This window comes from Cetorhinus maximus, chromosome 1, assembly GCF_964194155.1.
Source record: "Cetorhinus maximus chromosome 1, sCetMax3.hap1.1, whole genome shotgun sequence".
NCBI lineage: Eukaryota > Metazoa > Chordata > Chondrichthyes > Lamniformes > Cetorhinidae > Cetorhinus > Cetorhinus maximus.
The window spans coordinates 86529496-86548137 of NC_135879.1; the positions used below are offsets into that span (position 1 = coordinate 86529496).

Below are 18642 nucleotides of genomic sequence, written 5' to 3' on the forward strand. Positions count from 1 at the left end.
CAATAAAAACTAGTAAGCAACAAATGAGAGTGAATGAGAAAGACAAGAGGAAAGCAGACAGGAAATGAGAGAAAATGGGAAGAAGGAAGCAAAGAGGCAATGAAGGAGGGATAGAGAAATTGAGATGGGAAATGAGAAAGAAAGGATGAAATATGGCAAGGTGATAAGGAAGAAAAGAACAGAGAAGGTATGACAAAGGTATGCAGGACTGAGAGAATGACAGAGACAAGGATGGAGGAAACATCAGACATAATGAGATAATGGCTCAGATCTTCCGGTCAGCATTGATATTGAGTGTATTGATGCTACCCGCAAAGATTTATGTGACCCGACCCTTTTACAATTCTCCAGCTGTATCTTATGATCACGGTGGAAGCATTAAAGGGCCAGTGCAGCCTCTAAAGGGAAAGATCATCAGGCACACGAAAAAATGGAATAAGGAAGGACACACCCCTTTCTTTGACAGTTGTTGTTGTCTTCAAGTAAGTTTTTAAAGGACAAATATTAGAGTAAGTGAATGAGTTGGTGAGTGGATGAATGGGTAGGTGGGTGGGTGGGTGAACAGGTAGGTGAGTGAGTGGGTGAGTGGGTGAATTGGTGAGTGGGTGAATGGGCAGGTGGGTGAATGGGTGAATGTGTAGGTGGGTGAGTGGGTGAATGGGTAATTGGGTGAGTGGATAGGTGGGTGAGTGGGTGAATGGGTGAATGGGTGAGTGGGTGAATGGGTAGGTGGGTGAATGGGTAGGTGGGTGACTGGGTAGGTGGGTGACTGGGTGAATGAGTGAGTGGGTGAATGGGTAGGTGGGTGAGTAGGTGAGGTGGGTGAGAAAGGCAAGGCATGTGAGGTGGGTGAGGTGGATAGGTGGTTGGTGGGTAGGTGGATGAGTGAGAAAATGGGTGAGGTGGGTGAGGTTGGTAAGTAAGTATTCAGGCCGGGGGTAGTCAGCTGGTCGGAGAATGTTTGGGTGGTTGGGGGGTAGTAGGATGGCAATGAGAGTAATCAGATTGGGTCAGGGGGTACTCAGGTGGTCGGGGTGGGGGATTAGCCAACTGGTCGAGGTTAGTCGGATGATCAGGGGTAGTCGGGTGGTGGTTGGAGGCTAGTTGGGGGTAGGCAGGTGGTTGGGGGCTAGTCAGATAGTCGTGGCTAGTCAGGTGGTCAGGGGAATGATAGGGCAGAGGGCGATTGGGGTTAGTCAGGTGATGGGGGTGGTTGGGTGTTCAGGGGAATGGTTGGGAAGAAGCTGGGTGGTCGATGGGTGTCAGGTGGTCGGGGAAGAAGGTGGTGGGGGTTAGTTAGGTGGTTGGGGCTAGTTGGGTTGTCAAGGGTAGTTGGGTCGGTTTGTGGCGGGGGGGGTGGAGGGGGTGGTGTGGTGATGGACGAATGGGTTGTGTTGCTAAGTTGAGTTCCACTGGCTGATGAATGAGTTAGACCAGTAGAGTTCCACTGGTTGATGACTGAGTTAGACCAGGTATTTATCTTTGTAACATTTCCAGGGTAAATATCCAGTAAGTCACGTGTATCTTGTCCAACTCTCTGGCCTGAGCTCAGGGTCAGAGACATTCGTGGAGGGTCACGGGCGCAGAAATCAGCCCATCGGATGTTTAAACTTCCTGGGCAATTATGGCACATTTGTGTGCATCAGGTCTTCTGCAGGGCCCTGATGTGCACCTCCCAACTTACATCCCATCTCTGATGATCTGGAGACTGGAAGACTTTCGCCATTATATAAGAGGTGGATGTCCTAAATAGAGTGAATGAAAGAGAGCAAAGGAATGGGAGGTCGCGGTATGTTTGAAAGGAGTGATATAAAAGATAATTTTAATGATGGAGATAATGAAAGAATTTGAGAGACAGTGGGTTTGTATGTGTGTGTATGTGTGAGTGAGAGAGAGACAGGAAAAAAGAGGAAGTGAGGGTCAGAGAATGAGCAATGGGGGATGAGGCAGAGAGGGAAGGAGAAAATACAATCCAGATGCGAAAAACAAAGTATTGGAACATTCATGTTGATAGCTAAGGTTGCAATGTTTGGGATTAAAAAAATCCTGCAAGGCCTGCTGACCTCAGTGCTCAGATTTCCAATATGCATTCCTGGTGTGAGAAAATCTGTGCCAGGAACATGAATTTGTAAAGTCTGCCCTCCGATTTAAATATCGTGTCTCTATATTAGTAGATAGCTTCTTTTTCAAACTCCTGAGCTTTGAAAAGTTGTGCAATACAGGAAAGGACATATTTCAGGGAGGTGGCCTGTGAAGATTTCCAGGATTTGGTAAGTTTATACAAAACATACACTAATAAGATTGACATCATTTTGATTAACACAGGGGACAGTACCATGTTTTAAAAGCAGCATATTTATGAGTCAAGTCAAAAAGGCTGAAAAAAGATTCCAGAGTAAATATTATTAGAACAAAATCTAATTTCTTGGTGATTTTTGACACATTAATACTGGTGGTTGCCTACTGCTAAAATATATATACTTTAAATGGTCACTGCATTGTGAACAAATTTCTAAGATGACTGATGTGTTAAAAAAAATGCAATAAAATGATAAGTAGAGCCAAAGCAAAAATGAGGTCTAATAGCAGGCACTGTCTGACAGGGCCAAATATATATGTACCTCATATCCATGAATTGTTTGTGATAAATGATTATGACAGATCAGGTCAAACACGCTAGAGGATGTTTTGTGTGTGGGAAGCTGAAAGCCAGTCGATAGTGAAATCCTCATCCGTGTTTTGGGGGTGCTCCTCGTTTCGTTTGTTGCCGGTGACTTTTAGGGACTCTGCAGGCTGGGGCGGCCAGCTAACAACTGGAATTTTAGGGTAGGAGCGGGTGAAAGAGGATTTTCTTTTTGCTCCTGTGTTTGGGGGCGTCTCTCGCTCTCGCTCTCTCTCGCTCTCTCTTTTCGGCGGGGAGTTGCTTTCTCAGTCATCGGCTGCACTCGCCCGAGCTTCAAGGGCAGCAATGTAAAACCGGAGCGACCGGCCGAGAGGTTAAGCCCGGGAGAGAGAGAGTTACAGTCCGGGGAAGAGAGAGTGACAGCCCGGGGGGAAAGACTGACAGCTGGGAAAGAGAGAGAGAGAGACAGCCCGGGGAGAGAGAGACTGGCAGCCCGGGGAGAGAGCGAGAAAGTCCGGAAGAGAGGGAGTGATAGCCCGGGGAGAGAAAGAGTGACAGCCAGGGGAGAGAGAGAGTGACAGCCCGGGGAGAGAGAGAGAGAGTGACAGCCCGGGGAGAGAGAGAGAGAGTGACAGCCAGGGGAGAGAGAGAGTGACAGCCCGGGGAGAGAGAGAGAGAGAGTGACAGCCCGGGGAGAGAGAGAGAGAGAGAGAGTGACAGCCCGGGGAGAGAGAGAGAGAGTGACAGCCAGGGGAGAGAGAGAGTGACAGCCCGGGGAGAGAGAGAGAGAGAGAGTGACAGCCCGGGGAGAGAGAGAGAGAGTGACAGCCAGGGGAGAGAGAGAGTGACAGCCCGGGGAGAGAGAGAGAGAGTGACAGCCCGGGGAGAGAGAGAGAGAGAGAGTGACAGCCCGGGGGGAGAGAGAGAGAGTGACAGCCAGGGGAGAGAGAGAGTGACAGCCCGGGGAGAGAGAGAGAGAGAGAGTGACAGCCCGGGGAGAGAGAGAGTGACAGCCCGGGGAGAGAGAGAGAGAGAGAGTGACAGCCCGGGGAGAGAGAGAGAGAGTGACAGCCCGGGGAGAGAAAGAGAGAGTGACAGCCCAGGGAGAGAGAGAGTGACAGCCCGGGGAGAGAGAGACAGAGTGACAGCCCAGGGGGAGAGAGAGAGAGAGAGTGACAGCCCAGGGAGAGAAAGAGAGAGTGACAGCCCAGGGGGAGAGAGAGAGAGAGAGAGACAGCCCAGGGAGAGAAAGAGAGAGTGACAGCCCGGGGAGAGAGAGAGAGAGTGACAGCCCGGGGAGAGAAAGAGAGAGTGACAGCCCAGGGGGAGAGAGAGTGACAGCCCGGGGAGAGAGAGAGTGACAGCCCGGGGAGAGAGAGAGAGAGAGAGTGACAGCCCGGGGAGAGAGAGAGTGACAGCCCAGGGAGAGAGAGAGTGACAGCCCGGGGAGAGAGAGAGAGAGTGACAGCCCGGGGGGAGAGAGAGAGAGTGACAGCCAGGGGAGAGAGAGAATGACAGCCCGGAGAGAGAGAGAGAGAGAGTGACAGCCCGGGGAGAGAGAGAGTGACAGCCCAGGGAGAGAGAGAGTGACAGCCCGGGGAGAGAGAGAGAGTGACAGCCCGGGGAGAGAAAGAGAGAGAGACAGCCCAGGGGGAGAGAGAGTGACAGCCCGGGGAGAGAGAGAGAGAGTGACAGCCCAGGGAGAGAGAGAGAGTGACAGCCCAGGGAGAGAGAGAGAGAGAGTGACAGCCCGGGGAGAGAGAGAGAAAGTGAGAGCCCAGGGGGAGAAAGAGAGAGACAGCCCAGGGAGAGAAAGAGAGAGTGACAGCCCGGGGAGAGAAAGAGAGAGTGACAGCCCGGAGAGAGAGAGAGTGACAGCCCGGGGAGAGAGAGAATGACAGCCCGGAGAGAGAGAGAGAGAGAGTGACAGCCCGGGGAGAGAGAGAGAGAGTGACAGCCCGGAGAGAGAGAGAGAGAGTGACAGCCCGGGGAGAGAGAGAATGACAGCCCGGAGAGAGAGAGAGAGAGTGACAGCCCGGGGAGAGAGAGAGTGACAGCCCGGGGAGACAGTGATAGCCCGGGGAGAGAGAGAGTGACAGCCCGGGGAGACAGTGATAGCCCGGGGAGAGAGAGAGAGAGAACCCGGGAGCAGGGGTGTGTGACAGCCCGGGGAGAGTGGGAGTAACGGCCCGGGGAGAGAGAGAGTAACAGACCGGAGAGCAGGGGGGTGGGGGAGGGGGGGTGGGTGGTGGGTGACAGGCCGGAGGAAGCGAAGCCGAAGGCAAGGAAGGTCCCAGCCAGCCGGGACCATGGCGACTTACAACCCCACTGAATACGAACGCACGGAGGCTTGGCTGGATGATCATTTAGACTTTGCACATTCATACTTTGTCCGGAAGGCCACCAGGTAAGAAGGGTTAAACCAGTGTTTTTAATGAATTGTGCTCAACGGTTTAAAGTGTGTTTTTTTTAATTTTAATTATCTGCAGTTTGCAGAGGATTCATTGAGGCAAATTAATTTACAGGTCTATTGTGGGATGTGGTAGGCAACTTGGTGCGGTAACGATAAAATAACTTTGTAATGCTTAAATGGGAGATGGGACAGTGAAAAATGTTCATTACTGGTTAGGTGTAAATGCCGGCTATTATAAGTATTGCTGCACAATCATATCAATGATAATATTTTAGTGGAACATTTACTATTCCCTTATTGTGTCATGTGCTACTGGCAAGGTGCCAAGTTAGAATAATGTCGATTTCATGACTGTTCACGGAATATCAAGAAATCATCCTTTTTCAACATGTCCCCCCACATCCCCGACATGTATGACCAAATTTTCACTACAACGGTAAACAATGACAAGCCACAGTTAATAGTGAAGAGTGTCACACATTGCTGTAGGTAGGCACAGCACATGTCAGATTAAGGTTATTAAATGAGTATTAGATAAATAATCCCTGAAATTGAAATTCATGGTGAAAATATTGTGGTATGAGCACAATCTTTCAGAAGAAACAGTGAAGAAAGATTTGTTCACATCAATCATAATTATGCTTTATTAATTAACATAATTCCTAAGTAGCAACATGCAAAAAAGTGCCAGAAAGCACTGACATTTTTCTGACAATTTAATGTGAAAAATTAAAACAGCGTATGACACATCATTTTCAAATTATGCACCCACAGTGTTGTTAGGGAGTGAGTTCCAGGATTTTGATCCAGTGACAGTGATGTATTTCCAAGTCAGGATGGTGAATGACTTGGAGAGGAACTTCCAGGTGGTGGTGTTCCCATCTATCTGCTGCCCTTGTCCTTCTCGGTGGTATTGGTCGTGGTTTATAAGGTGCTGTCGAAGGAGCATAGTAAATTCCTGCAGTGCATCTTGTAGATGGTACACACTGTTGCTACTGTGCGTTGGTGGTGGAAGATGTGAATGTTTGTGGATGTGGTGCCAATCAAGTGGGCTGCTTTGTCCTGGACGGTGACAAGCTTCTTGAGTGTTGTAGGAGCTGCACTCATCCATGCAAGTGGGGAGTATTCCATCACACTCCTGATTTGTGCCTTGTGAATGGTGGACAGGCTTTGGGGAGTCAGGAGGTGAGTTACTCACTACATAATTCCTAGTCTCTGATGTGCTCTTCTATCCACAGTATTTATATGGCTTGTCCAGTTCAGCTTCTGGTCAATAGTAACCCCCAGGATGTTGATAGTGGGGGATTCAGCGATGGTAATGCCATTGAACATCAAGGGGCGATGGTTGGATTCTCTCTTGTTGGAGATGGTTATTGTCTGACACTTGTGTGGCGCGATATTGGATATTGTCCAGATCTTGCTGCATTTGGGCATGGACTGCTTCAGACCTGAGGAGTCAGGAATGGTGTTGAACATTGTGCAATTATCAGTGAACATCCCCACTTCTGACCTTATGATGGAAGGAAGGCCATTGATGAAGCAGCTGAAGATGGTTGGGCCCTGGACACTACCCTGAGAATAGTAAATGTCAAAAATTATAGTCATTATTCTTTTTCAATTTAGTTGTTACATTAGTGAAGAAAGCCATATGTAAATATATCACTTAATTGCTTTTATATTAATAATACATATACTTTGGATTTGCATCACATTTAAGTGAATAAAACATTCTGGCAATGCTGCTAGACAGTATTTGCTATATATTAATCGGGCTTTGATGTTTTCCCATCAAAAACATACTGTTTGTAGAGGCTTTTTGTTGAAGGAAATGGCAAACTAAATACAGTTCTCTTATTACTCTGAGATACTTTTTGAAGGTGTTTCTTTAATTCTCATAGCCCCAGCATTGTCAACAGATAACCATAGCAAGGCAGTGCTTCCATTAACAAACCACAAACAGATTGCATTTCCAGAAATCAATCAACGTTTTCAATATTTTTCTTTTGAATTTCTATTTACACTACCAGTTACTTTATGTTAATCAAATAGTAAACAACACAGATGAAGGTTTCAAAGAAATGGGAAACAATCAACAATTTGGCAACACCAATAGCATTCCGAGGTTATAACAAGAAGCAGAAATTAATGTCACTCTGTGGGCATCTGCATGACCAAATTGACTGATGAGATGATTAATGGATCTGTCTTCCGTAATAAGATATGTATGTTTCAGAAATTCATAAGTAAAACTGCTAACCTGTGAAAAATGATATCTCTTTCTGGTGATGGCACTATTGGATGTTGTGGTATAGAGGAATTATTGAGCCCGACATTATGTGGAATCTGAAGTAGAGCTGAATAAATGAATATATTGCTACTGATATTGGTTTGTCTCCTTTTTACTGGCAGCCTCAGTAACTCATCCAGGCCAGTAGCCACCGAGAATAGTTTACATTATGTTAAAGGATTTAAATTGACAGAAAAAGAGAAATACACAAAACGGTAAGTAGGTTGAAGTACATCTTTGTTTAGGTAACCAAGCTATGTTCATTAGAAAAAGGATTATGGGCTGGATTTTCCTGTGAGTTTGGGAAAACCTGACCTTTTGCATCTCTCGAAATGCATGCCTGACTCATGTCTGACTTCGCCTGGGATCTTTGTCTTTTCACCCAGGGGTCGGGTTTGCAGTGCATTTCATGAGCCGTGGTAGAGTTTGTGTGGAGTGTGGGTGGGCAGTGGGCCAGTTAGATGGCCCGCCTTGGTTCTCCAACACAGCAGCCCACCTCCCAACATAGTTTAAAGGCCCCTAAACTGCACCTCTCATCCCCGCCTACCCCATGCTACCTATGACTTCTCATGTCGCTCATGCCCCCTTGCCCCAACCCTCCCCCATGCCACTTCCATACCCCCCTATGTATCCTTCATGCATTCATCCAGTATGCACTATGTATAATCCCCAGTAGCCATGCAATAGGAATGGGAATTATTTTAAAATCATTGGAAAAAATTAAATCTTTAACAATCTAGTAAAACTCAGAATTCAGGGTTTAATTAAAATAATAGATCGCATTATCATTGATCCTGAAAAAATTATTCCAGTGCAATAAAAAAATTGGAATCCTTTAAGTGCCTATTGGGTTTGTGAACAAACAATAAACCATATCAATGGTATATTCTGCTATTACAGCCTCTTAAAAGTTTAAATCCTTCTTGGATCAAAAAACCACCTGTTAAGATGAAAACATTATCAGCTTTCAAAACCCAGCCAAGCATTCATAATCACTATAGCTGTCATAACAAAGGCTTCCAGCTATGTTGCCTGAAACTGACAGAACCGAATGGTGTCCTTTTTCCATTTCAAAGCAAAATACCTGTCAATCAATGGAGAGGAGCAAGTGCAGAGATTTTATTCAACTTTAAAAAGCACACCCACCCCCCCGTCCCTCCTGTCCCTTCCCCTCCCCCCACCCCACCCCCACGAGGGCTATCTGTCACGCTCATTCTGCTTTCTGCTCTTAATGTCACCATTAGCACCTCTTTTAGCCAGTACCACCACCGTTAACACCCCTTTGACCTTTTGTTTATGACATCTTTTGCAATCTCTCCTTTGTCTCCATCTATCGCTGGCCTTCTATCCAGCTTCATCTGTTCCACCCCCCTTAAACAGTATATATTTCACCACATTTGTACTCCTCTTTAGCTCTGAAGAAGTGTCATATGGACTCGAAATGTTGACTCTGGGCAGAGTTTTCCATTTGACATTCGGGGGGCGGGCCCCGCACGTCTGTGCATAAAATGACACGCAGTAACGTGGGGCGAGTGTCCCGACATCACCACGCACCATCGCGACATTTCGCTGGGCGTGCGCGCGATGAAGTCTGATCCGCGCGCACCATTAATTAACTGGCCACTTAAGGCCCTTTAGTGTTCAATCGACGTCGATTTTTTGGCGCCCGTGTGATTTTTGGGTCGGCGCATGGGCACAATGGGCAGGTGGGCAGGAGACATTTGTATTAACCTCATCCACGGGCAGGATAAGAGAGCTCAGTGGGGTCGTGAATCTGCTCTGTGAAGTATTTATTGCTGAAAGTTTTCCAAACTTGCCTGTGTGATCTGCAGCACTTCAGAACGCATCCCAGCTGCTTTTTCTGGACTCTTAAGCTTCAGGTCAGCACTCTGCAGTCAGGAATATTTTCCAAGTCTGTAGGTTTCAGGAAGCTTTTCCATAGCCTGGAGTGGGAGCTGATCTGTCCACTGGAGGCACCTCCTCTGAGGAGGGAGAGCTAGAAGGGGAAAGTGCCAGGAGTGCACATTCAGCCTCCAGGGGAGCCACCTTTGGGAGGAGAGGTACAGGCACAAGGTGCGCAGGGCCAAGAGGCAGTCTAAGACAGAAGGAGCCGCAGAAGACGCCACAATCCTGCTGCCATGGTATGCAGGCAGTGAAGCAGCTACCTCAATATGTCTGAGGTGCAATGCTGAAGGAGGCTCCGTCTCTCAAGGGAGACAGTCAACTATATCTGTCAGATGATTGGGCCTGAGATCTCCCCTAACTGTGTGGGCAGACACCCCATGCTAGTGGCTCTGAAGGTCAACATCTATGCCTCTGGCTCCTTCCAGGGCTTGGTGGGTGATCTTTGCGGTGTCTCCCAATCAGCTGTCTACACTTGTGTCAAGAAGGTTGCAGGCGTGCATTGACCTTCATCCACTTCCGTTGGGACCAGGCCAGCCAGACACAGCGAGCCAGAGGCTTTGCGGCCATTGCTGGCTTCCCCCGCGTCCAGGGTGCTATAGACTGTACACATGTGGCCATCAAGGCGCCAACAGGTGAGCCCGGTGCCTTCGTCAACAGGAAGAGCTTCCACTCCATGAACGTGCAGATAGTGTGTGATCACAGGATGCTGATTCTACAAGTCTGCGCAAGGTACCCAGGCAGCTCCCACGATGCCTACATCCTCAGACACTCCCAGGTGCCGGGGCTCTTCAGTGCTCCAGCCCGGCTGGATGGATGGCTGCTGGGTGACAAGGGCTATCCCCTCAGAAGGTGGCTCATGACACCTCTCTGCCATCCAAGAACAGAAGCTGAGCAGCGGTACAATAGGAGCCACACCTCCACAAGGGCTGTGGTGGAGAGAACATCGGTCTTCTCAAGATGCGCTTCCGGTGCCTGAACCGTTCAGGGGGCACACTCCAGGATCCCCCAGATTGTGTCTTGGTGACAGTGGTTGCATGCTGCGCTCTGCACAATCTTGCGCTGGAAAGGGGGGATGCTGTGGATGATGAAGACGTCGACGCAGTGGCTGCAGCTGCACACGATGAGTCCAGCAGTGAGTCCGAGCAGGCACAGGGAAATGCTGAGGGTGTAGATGCTCACCCGGGACTCCTCCAGGGAGGCAAGGACACCCAGGAGGCTTTAATCCAACGAACCTTCAGGTTGAACAATACAGATGGATCACCAGGACAAGCCTGGGCTGCCGCCTCGGTACTCGACACCTAAGTGCAAAATCTACCAGGTCAACAACACTAATTAAGGGCTTTGTAAATAATGCTGAATGTACAACAAATCACTCATTATATTTTTGCCAACCATACACATGCAGAAGAAACGAGGCACCCTCAGCCATGGTCACACATCTGCATTTAATGCATGAAGCAAAAGAACTTATCAAAAAGAGAAAACAATAGTGTAAACAATCAAAAAGAAATCATAAGGACCTCATCTCAGGCCAACACAAAAGCACCAGTGAAAAACCCGTGGTGTGCCTAAGGTGCCTTATGTTTTTGTTTTCGGATGCTACGTCCTGGTGCTGCCTCATCGCTCGGAGTAGCACCTGAGCCAACCTGCTGACTCTACTGTCCTGTTGGTCTTGATGACCTTGGCGGTTGTCCTCTGGCCCGTGGAGCCTATGCTGGCCCTGCCTGGGAGGGAGCCCCTTGTTCTGCAGCTGGCATCTCCCCAGTCGTTGCAACCTCACCGGATGATATGGTCACTGGGAGAGGGGCGGAGGAGCTGCCACCCTCATCCAGAGCACCTTGAGAGGTGCCCTCAGAGATGACAGGCAGCTGCTGCGCCGACGTAATGTCGCTTCGGACCTCCCTGCTCACCGTGGATGGAGGGCAAACTTGGTGCCCAGACCATCTCCCACACTGGCACTGACCAGCTGAGGTCAATGCCAATGTGAGGGCTTGCCGGTCCGAGCGCATCCCCAGGAAGCCCTGGCAGGTCTCCTGAAGGAGCCTCTCCACGAGAGTCGCCACTCTCTCTATGGAGGACACTTGGCACTTGAATATGTAGCTCATTGCTTCAGCGAGCATCCGCGTAGATTCCTCCACAATGGACAACAAGCCAAGCATAACCTCATGTACCTCCCCCAAATGCTCTCGCACACCCGGCTGCGTTTCCTGCACCTGCTGCGTTGCAGACAACTCCAGAGGCACATCATCAGGTTCCTGGTTCCCTGTAGTCCTCCGACTGCTGGCGCCATGGGCACTCTCTGTCTCTGCCAGCTCCTCCAGCAAGTTTGAAATGCCGTCACCACTGTGCCCCAGGACACTAGCTGTTGTTCTAATTCCCACCGAGCTGCTAGTATCTGCGCTGGTGCCTGCCTGGCAGAGATGGTGTGACGCTGGTGAGACTTCAGGCCCCTCGGGTGTGAGAGGGGGCCTCTGCTGCTCCTCCTCCCGGCCCTGCTCCGATGATGCTGAAAGGAAGAACAAAGACAGTGGATCAGTTAGCATGTAGACAATTACGAAGATCATCCCTGATCCCCCAGCTCATTATGAGCTCCACCTTCCATAACCAATGGCCCAACAATGTTGCAACAATAACTAATTTAACAATCTTCAGTACTTTGACTGTTGGGAGGACAATGCTGACCTCACTGTTGGGCATAAATACCTGGCCGTGGCATCCCAGCCTCACTGACACCAGTAGACCTGGGTGCATGGCGCCTCTTCAGTTCAAGGGCCTCCTGCTTGAAGTGGCTTAGTATGGAGAGCTGTGCCTGGCCGCCTCCAGTCCTCACACGCTCTGCCGCGTTCTGCGCATTCTTCTCCTGAGAAAGAGAGAAGAGCATTGATTAGGGAAAATTGCACATGGACTCTGTTCACGCATGGCACACCCCACCCAGAGTGGGACATGTCAGGCCTCCAGTGCCTCCTCACCCCGCTGCAGCCGATCACTCAGACAAAGTTGCTCCCCACCCCCCCACCCCGCACTTGGACACATGCTGCCTACATCACATTAGGAACCACAAGGTATTTCCTCCCATAGCAAGGAGGCACAAGCGCGCGCAGGGTAGAGGGCAGCAGCTGGTTCGTTGCCATGGCACCTTGAAGAACCCCTTCCACCATCTCACCACCCTGACTAGGACATGTCCTGGAGTTCTGAATCTGTGACCAGGTGCAGCTCTTCCAGGTTGCCCCCAAAACAATCATGTGGGACTCAGATCACCACATGCTGCGGGGGAAAACTCATCCCCTCATGACCCACTCAGGCTGACCTCAGCATGGGCACTATTTGCTTGCCCACCCAGCAAAGGAAAAATGCTGCCAATGATTCAATTCAAGTCACGACACTGAGACTTGTGGGGACGCAGCAGAGGGTAAGGCTACCTGCTGGATCAAATGCTCAATGCCAACATGGTACTCACCCTGCCAGAGCGTAACAAATCGTTGAAGTGCTTGCGCCGCACCATGTTGCGGGAACTCACCACCTCCGCCACCTCCTCCCAGGCACTTTTCATCATGTGGGAGGGCCTCCTCCTCCCATCCTGGGGGATCAACACCTCCCGCCGTGCTGCCACCTCCTTGAGGGGGGCAGCAAGGCAGTCATCAAAAAAACGAGGGGCGCACTGGCCCCCCTGCTGGCCCACCCTCCAGCCTGGCCTGCTCACCCAAACCCCTCTGCCACAGCCTAGCACCGGCCACTGTGAGCAGCCTACAAAAGGCTGCCAGGCCTTCTTTTAAACAGTCTGCTAGGTCACCATTGGACCCGGCGGTCTGTGTACGCCCGCCGCTGCCAGCCCATTCCCGCTATCCTCGGGAGTCGAGAAATACACTGGGTGGGCCTTAATTGGCCCAGCCGTGCCCGCTCCCAATCCACCCCCCACACCCCCCTCCCCTCGCCAGATGGAAAATTCTGCCCTCTGTCTTTCTCTCCACAGATGCAGTCAGACCTGCTGAGTTTTTCCAGCATTTTTTGTTTTTGTTTCAGATTTCCAGCATGTGCAGTATTTTGCTTTTATTTTGTTTTTATCTTAGGTTTTTTTTTAATGGCCAGCGTTGCCAGTCATTTTAAAGCACAGCACAGAACATGACAGCAGAGGCTGACAGGACATTTTCTTTTGCATTTTTAAATGCATTACGACACTCTCTTCAATGGAAAAAAAGTACTGTAATGCATGTAAAAGTAATGCATGATACATTGACCACCATTGTGTAAGTGTTAAGAGTCAACCTACCTTTGCAGGACAAATCCGTATGATGAATCATTGCGTTAAAAACCTCTACATTACAATGCAGCATCTAATAGTGACATTTGACGGTGTCAAAACATTTTATACTTATCTTTCAGAGTGTTCCTGACCCCTCAGTGGGTTTCCCCGAGTGGTCACAGACTCTCCAAGGAGGTGTGTCTTTTTTTAAGGGCTTCCAAAACCCACACCAGCAAACTAAAATAGTGTGCGGAAGGAGATACAATTTTCTCTGGTCCTCACTATGGGGACCCTGACCTTGGAAAAGGTGCATGTGCATTTTTCACTGAGCGGCGCAATGAAATCCCAACATGATTTTGGAAAATGACGTCAGCAAACAGGACCCGGCAACCTACCCGAATCTGGCAGATGTCTGATTAATCATGTCTTCTTCTTATCGTGTCCACGGACAGTCCATATATGGCCCAGCCAGAACTGGACACATTTTTGCACCTTGTTGTTGAATTCGGCAAGATCTGCAACAGTGCAGGGTTCCTCTAGCGATAGGCATTGCAGGAGATGTTGCATAGTCTGTGGCTCAGTTCCACATTCACAAGTTGTTGGGCAGGTTGTATATCCCCATTTGCTTAGTGACAACTTTGAAAGACCTACACCTGTCCTAAGTCTGTTAAGGCACTTCCAGGTTGCCCAGTTGCAATTAGCTCCTGGGGGAAGGCTTTCATCCAGTAGAATTTCCATCGCTGGGGTTGTTCAAGACTGGCGAGCCGGTCTTTCCACAAAGCGATGCGGGCTTCAGATGGGGTTGTTTGTAATGGAACGACACTGTTCATGAAGCTCTTCCTTGACTTTAGACGGCTGGGTGTAGGTGTATGACCATGCAGAGGGTGCCTCTCATCTGGTGTTTGATGGAGCCGCTCTTTCTTGCTGGCTACCGTTCTTCTTATATCGGGGGGAGCGATACCCGCCAGGATATATAGGCTGTTGGTGTTTGTTGGTTTTAAACAACCTGTGATAAGTCGGCAGCTTGCATTCAGAACGGCATCCATCTTCTTAGCATGAGTAGATCTTTCCCATGCAGGGCAGGCATCTTCGGCAGTGGAATAGCAAAGAGCAAGTGCACAGGTTCGCAATGTTTTCGAGCTTGCTCCCCATTTTGTGTTAGTGAGCTTATTCAGGATGTTGTTTCGTGCGCTCACTTTTGCCTTTGTCTTTTCGATGTGGATCTTGAAGGTGAGGCATCTGTCAAGGGTGACTCCTAAGTAGATAGGGTGCTCGCAATGCGTCAGTGTTGCTCCACACCAGGTTACTTTAAGCTGGCGTTTGGCTTCACGGTTTCTGAGGTGGAATGCACAAACTTGCGTCTTTGATGGGTTTGCGCAAAAGTGGTTTTCTTCATCATAGGATGTTAGTCCCTCCAAGGCCTCAGAAAGCGTTTTCTCCACGGTGTTAAAATCAGTGCTTTGGGCAGTGACACATAAGTCATCAGCATATATAAAATGGCGTGTGACTCCGTCTATAGGTTGGTCATTCGTGTAGATGTTGTACAGCAGCAATGCAAGCATGCTTCCCTGAGGAAGAGCAATCTTCTGAATACGCCACCTGCTGCGCTTCCCACCTAGTTCAACATAGAACCGATGATTCTGAAGCATGCTTTCTAACAGCTCTGTTAGTGAATATCTTTTGTCATCTGTAGGATCTTTCAGAGGAGACGTCTATGGTTCACTGTATCGTATGCTGCTGACAGGTCTACAAAAACAGCACCTGTTATCATCCCTTGCTCAAAACCATCTTCGATATGTTATGTGAGGTTGAGCAGTTGGCTTGCTGTTGATTTGCCGGGGCGGAAACCTGCTTGCTCTAGAATGATCTTCTCATCTACAGTTGGTACTATCCTATTGAGTATCAGGCGTTCAAATAGCTTATTGGTGTGGCAAAGCAGTGAAATTGGCCAAAAACTCTTAGGATCTGAGGGATCTTTTCCGGGCTTTAATAGTGCTATTACATGTGCCTTCTGCTAAATATTAGGTAGCTTGTGTGTTGCCAGTCAGTGGTTGAACAATTGTAGGAAGCTATTTCTTTGCTTGCTGTCCAAAATGCTTTATCTGCTCCGTTCTATGTTGTTAAGACCAATTGCTTTCCCGTGTTTTAGACTAGATATACCAGTTTCCAGCTCTTCCATGGTGAACGGTCCAGTGAAGCCAGGGTCATTGCTGTACTTCTTCCTATCTAATTGTGCTCTTGGTTGTTTCTTGTTGATTTTTCCATTTAGGAGCAACTGGTGTGCAACTTGGTTAGCAGACACATTTAGATGTTGGGCAGCTTTCTTGGGATCACCTCCAAGTTTGCGTATGAGAGCCCATGCCTTCTTGTTGTTTTTTGTAAGATCTGTTGTCTCTATCAAGGTGTCCCAGGTGTTCTGACGCTCTTGAGAGATACTTAACATCACCCTCTCACCGGTAGATATTGTTTCCTCTGAGAAGGGGTCAGATTCAAACATTGAGACATACTTCCAGTAGAGTTCAGCATTCTCCTTGGTGAGACCAGAGATGTAGTGTGCTCTACACCTCAGGGGATCTTCCTTCTGGCTGTTTTCTGGACAGCTTTTGCAAACAAGTTGTAGTGCTCAGGTAATGGTTTAATGCGTTTAACCTTACGGTCAAGTGCTCGTTCCATTCGGCTTTCTTGAAGCTGAAGCACCTTTTGAATGGTACGACGGTTGGTAACACTGCTGCATTTACCTGGATACCAATAGGACGGTGTTGTGTCTGTGGTATTGGGTCTGTGACAAGCTTCTTGCAGAGGCCAGCGATGTCGTTGCTGACAATGGCAAGATCTGGGTTATAACTACACTTCCATCGGGCACTGTGGAAGGAGGCTGGCAATTTAGGATCGTGGATGAGACTAAGCTGGTTAGCGTCCATCCATTCTTCGACTGCTTCTCCATCGTTGTTAGACTCCTTGTCCTCCATTGGGTACTGTCGCTATTAAAGCCTCCAATGATGATCTGTGGTTTACTTTGCAGGTTGGGTACAGGGTTAGAGAAGCTGAAATCTGTGCCAGGTGGCTTGTACACTGGGGTCACTACTACTTTGCTCAGCTCTACAGTTAGAATTTCGATGTTGTCCTCCTCTGTTTTAGAAGTGGCTTCTACAACTGAACCAGCTCTAAAAAATACAGCACTGCCATATTGTCGATGAGGTCTTTCAATAACCAGGAACATTCCTGGTATTTTTGGGCGGTTGTTCTCACTTCCTCTGTGTGTCTCCTGCAGGCAGAGGACATCACACTGCAACTCATTGCATAATGTGGCGAGGATGTTTTGTTTAGCTACAGAGAATCCTTCAACGTTAGCAGATATAACAGTCAATGCCGGTCTTGAAAAAGACCCGTGTTTCTGATATCGACAACTTCCGTCTTCAGGCATGATGTTGGTACTTGATCAAATCAGCGGTACGAAAATGTTGTATACACTACTTGCTGTGCGTGGTGTTGGTAGAATTGGTTGAAACAGGGCCGCGATGTGAACACTTCTACCTTGGCCCCATTAATCATGTAAACAAGCTATTTTTCATCTTGTTAAGGGCTGATTTATGATTTTAACAGGAGATACGGGAACCATAAGAGGCCTCAAACTTGTTGATGAGGAGGTGGAGGCAACGCTGTGGAAAACCAGCCGTGGCCGCAGGAGATTATCATAAGACAGCATAAACGGGGGAAGCTCAAGACAGAGAGATAAGACGATGCTGTTCTTCTTTGCCACTTCCAACGGTACAATCACATAAGATGTAACAGTCTTCAGTGTTCTCTACAATAGTGCTAGGGTCCTGAGCTCGGCTCAAGCTCAGCAACGCTCCTGGTCAAACAGTTCTCCTATGCTCACGAGCACCATGCATCCTCAGGCTGCTCAGCTTGTGTGTATGCTGGCGATACAGACCTGGAGGTATCACACCTGGCTGTTCTGTTACACTCACCTTGCCAAACCAAACAAGCTATCACATAAGCAATGTTTATAAATCGTAGAGAGGTGTTTTATTTTTTATAGGTTGCATTTATTGTTCAAAGTCTGAAGTCATTGGTGAATTTTATGGTGTTTTGCATTAATGTTTGGAGGCATTGATAAATTTTATAAGGCTCCCATAACTTCATGAACTTGATGCAACCAATACAGCCCATTAAATACAGCACTAATCATAAAAAAATTGCACTGAAGTAATTTTCAAGGACTATATCCTTAAAAGATGCAGAGTGATAAGAGATTTTTTTTAGGTTATATTGAAACATAGTTACATCATACTAAATTACTAAATAACAAGTTATGGCAGTTGAAATTTTGGACTTGGTTAAAAATGTCACGCCATCATTGTTTTTCAATCCAGTAAAACGGAATTTACATTTAAAAGTGACTTACATTTAGGGTTGTGTTTAAGCGGGAGCTCAAGGTGGCAGTGGCTCAGATTATGTGGGTGGGGTGTGAGGACGCAGTCTTACTCTGTGGCCTGTGGAATTGTTGGAGCTGTGAATACAAACACAGCGATTGGGTTTACTGATGACACCTCAACTGCACATTTAAAAGGACCGACAACCTGAAACAATCACTTTGGACACTTAGCTGTAGGCCAATTTCAAAATGACACCACTGCATCATCCAAAAGCAGCAATGTTACTGGCCCCATTCTGAGACCACAGGCGCAACAAGTTAAAACTGGTTCGAGGGACAGATATGCAGTCAGGTTAACCCTCCCCATGCACCATTCCTGCCATGGGGGATGGGGTGAAGGCAGGGGGAGGGAGCGGGGCATGGGTGGCTTATTCTCAGTTACGTATCTTTTAAAACATTTATTAATATAAATAAATATATGTATAAAAGCCTAGGATTACAATTGATTTTTCTGCCCTCTATTCCCTGTTCACTCATATGCTTGTCTCCCCTCCCCTTAAATGGATCTACACTATTCACTTCAACCGCTCCCTGTGGTAGTGAGTTCCACATTCTCATCAGTCTTTCAAGTAAAGAGGTTTCTTCTGAATTCCCTGTTGGATTTCTTGGTGACTCTCCTCTATTGATGGCCTCCTGATAGGCTCTTTCCCAAGAGTGGAAACGTTGTCTCTACTCCAACTACTCCAACAAATCTTTCATAATTTTAAAGGTCTATGTTAGGTCACCCCAGCCATCT

At 48.2% G+C, this 18642-nt stretch overlaps 1 protein-coding gene across 5 annotated transcripts in view; it reads left to right on the top strand.

Annotated features, from left to right (window-relative positions):
- Nucleotides 1-18642, top strand: part of pde5ab (phosphodiesterase 5A, cGMP-specific, b) — a 232917-nt gene that overhangs the window by 87939 nt on the left and 126336 nt on the right. For 2 of the 5 annotated variants that reach the window (XM_078543290.1, XM_078543298.1), the window contains exon 1: nucleotides 4862-5030. The exons of 2 other annotated variants lie outside the window; for them this stretch is intronic. In XM_078543290.1, the coding sequence (XP_078399416.1) occupies nucleotides 4933-5030 (98 nt within the window). In that variant the 5' untranslated portion in view covers nucleotides 4862-4932. Of the gene's footprint in view, nucleotides 1-2198; nucleotides 2271-4861; nucleotides 5031-18642 lie in introns of those variants that run through there. One more of the 5 variants, XM_078543317.1, reaches the window with a different exon arrangement.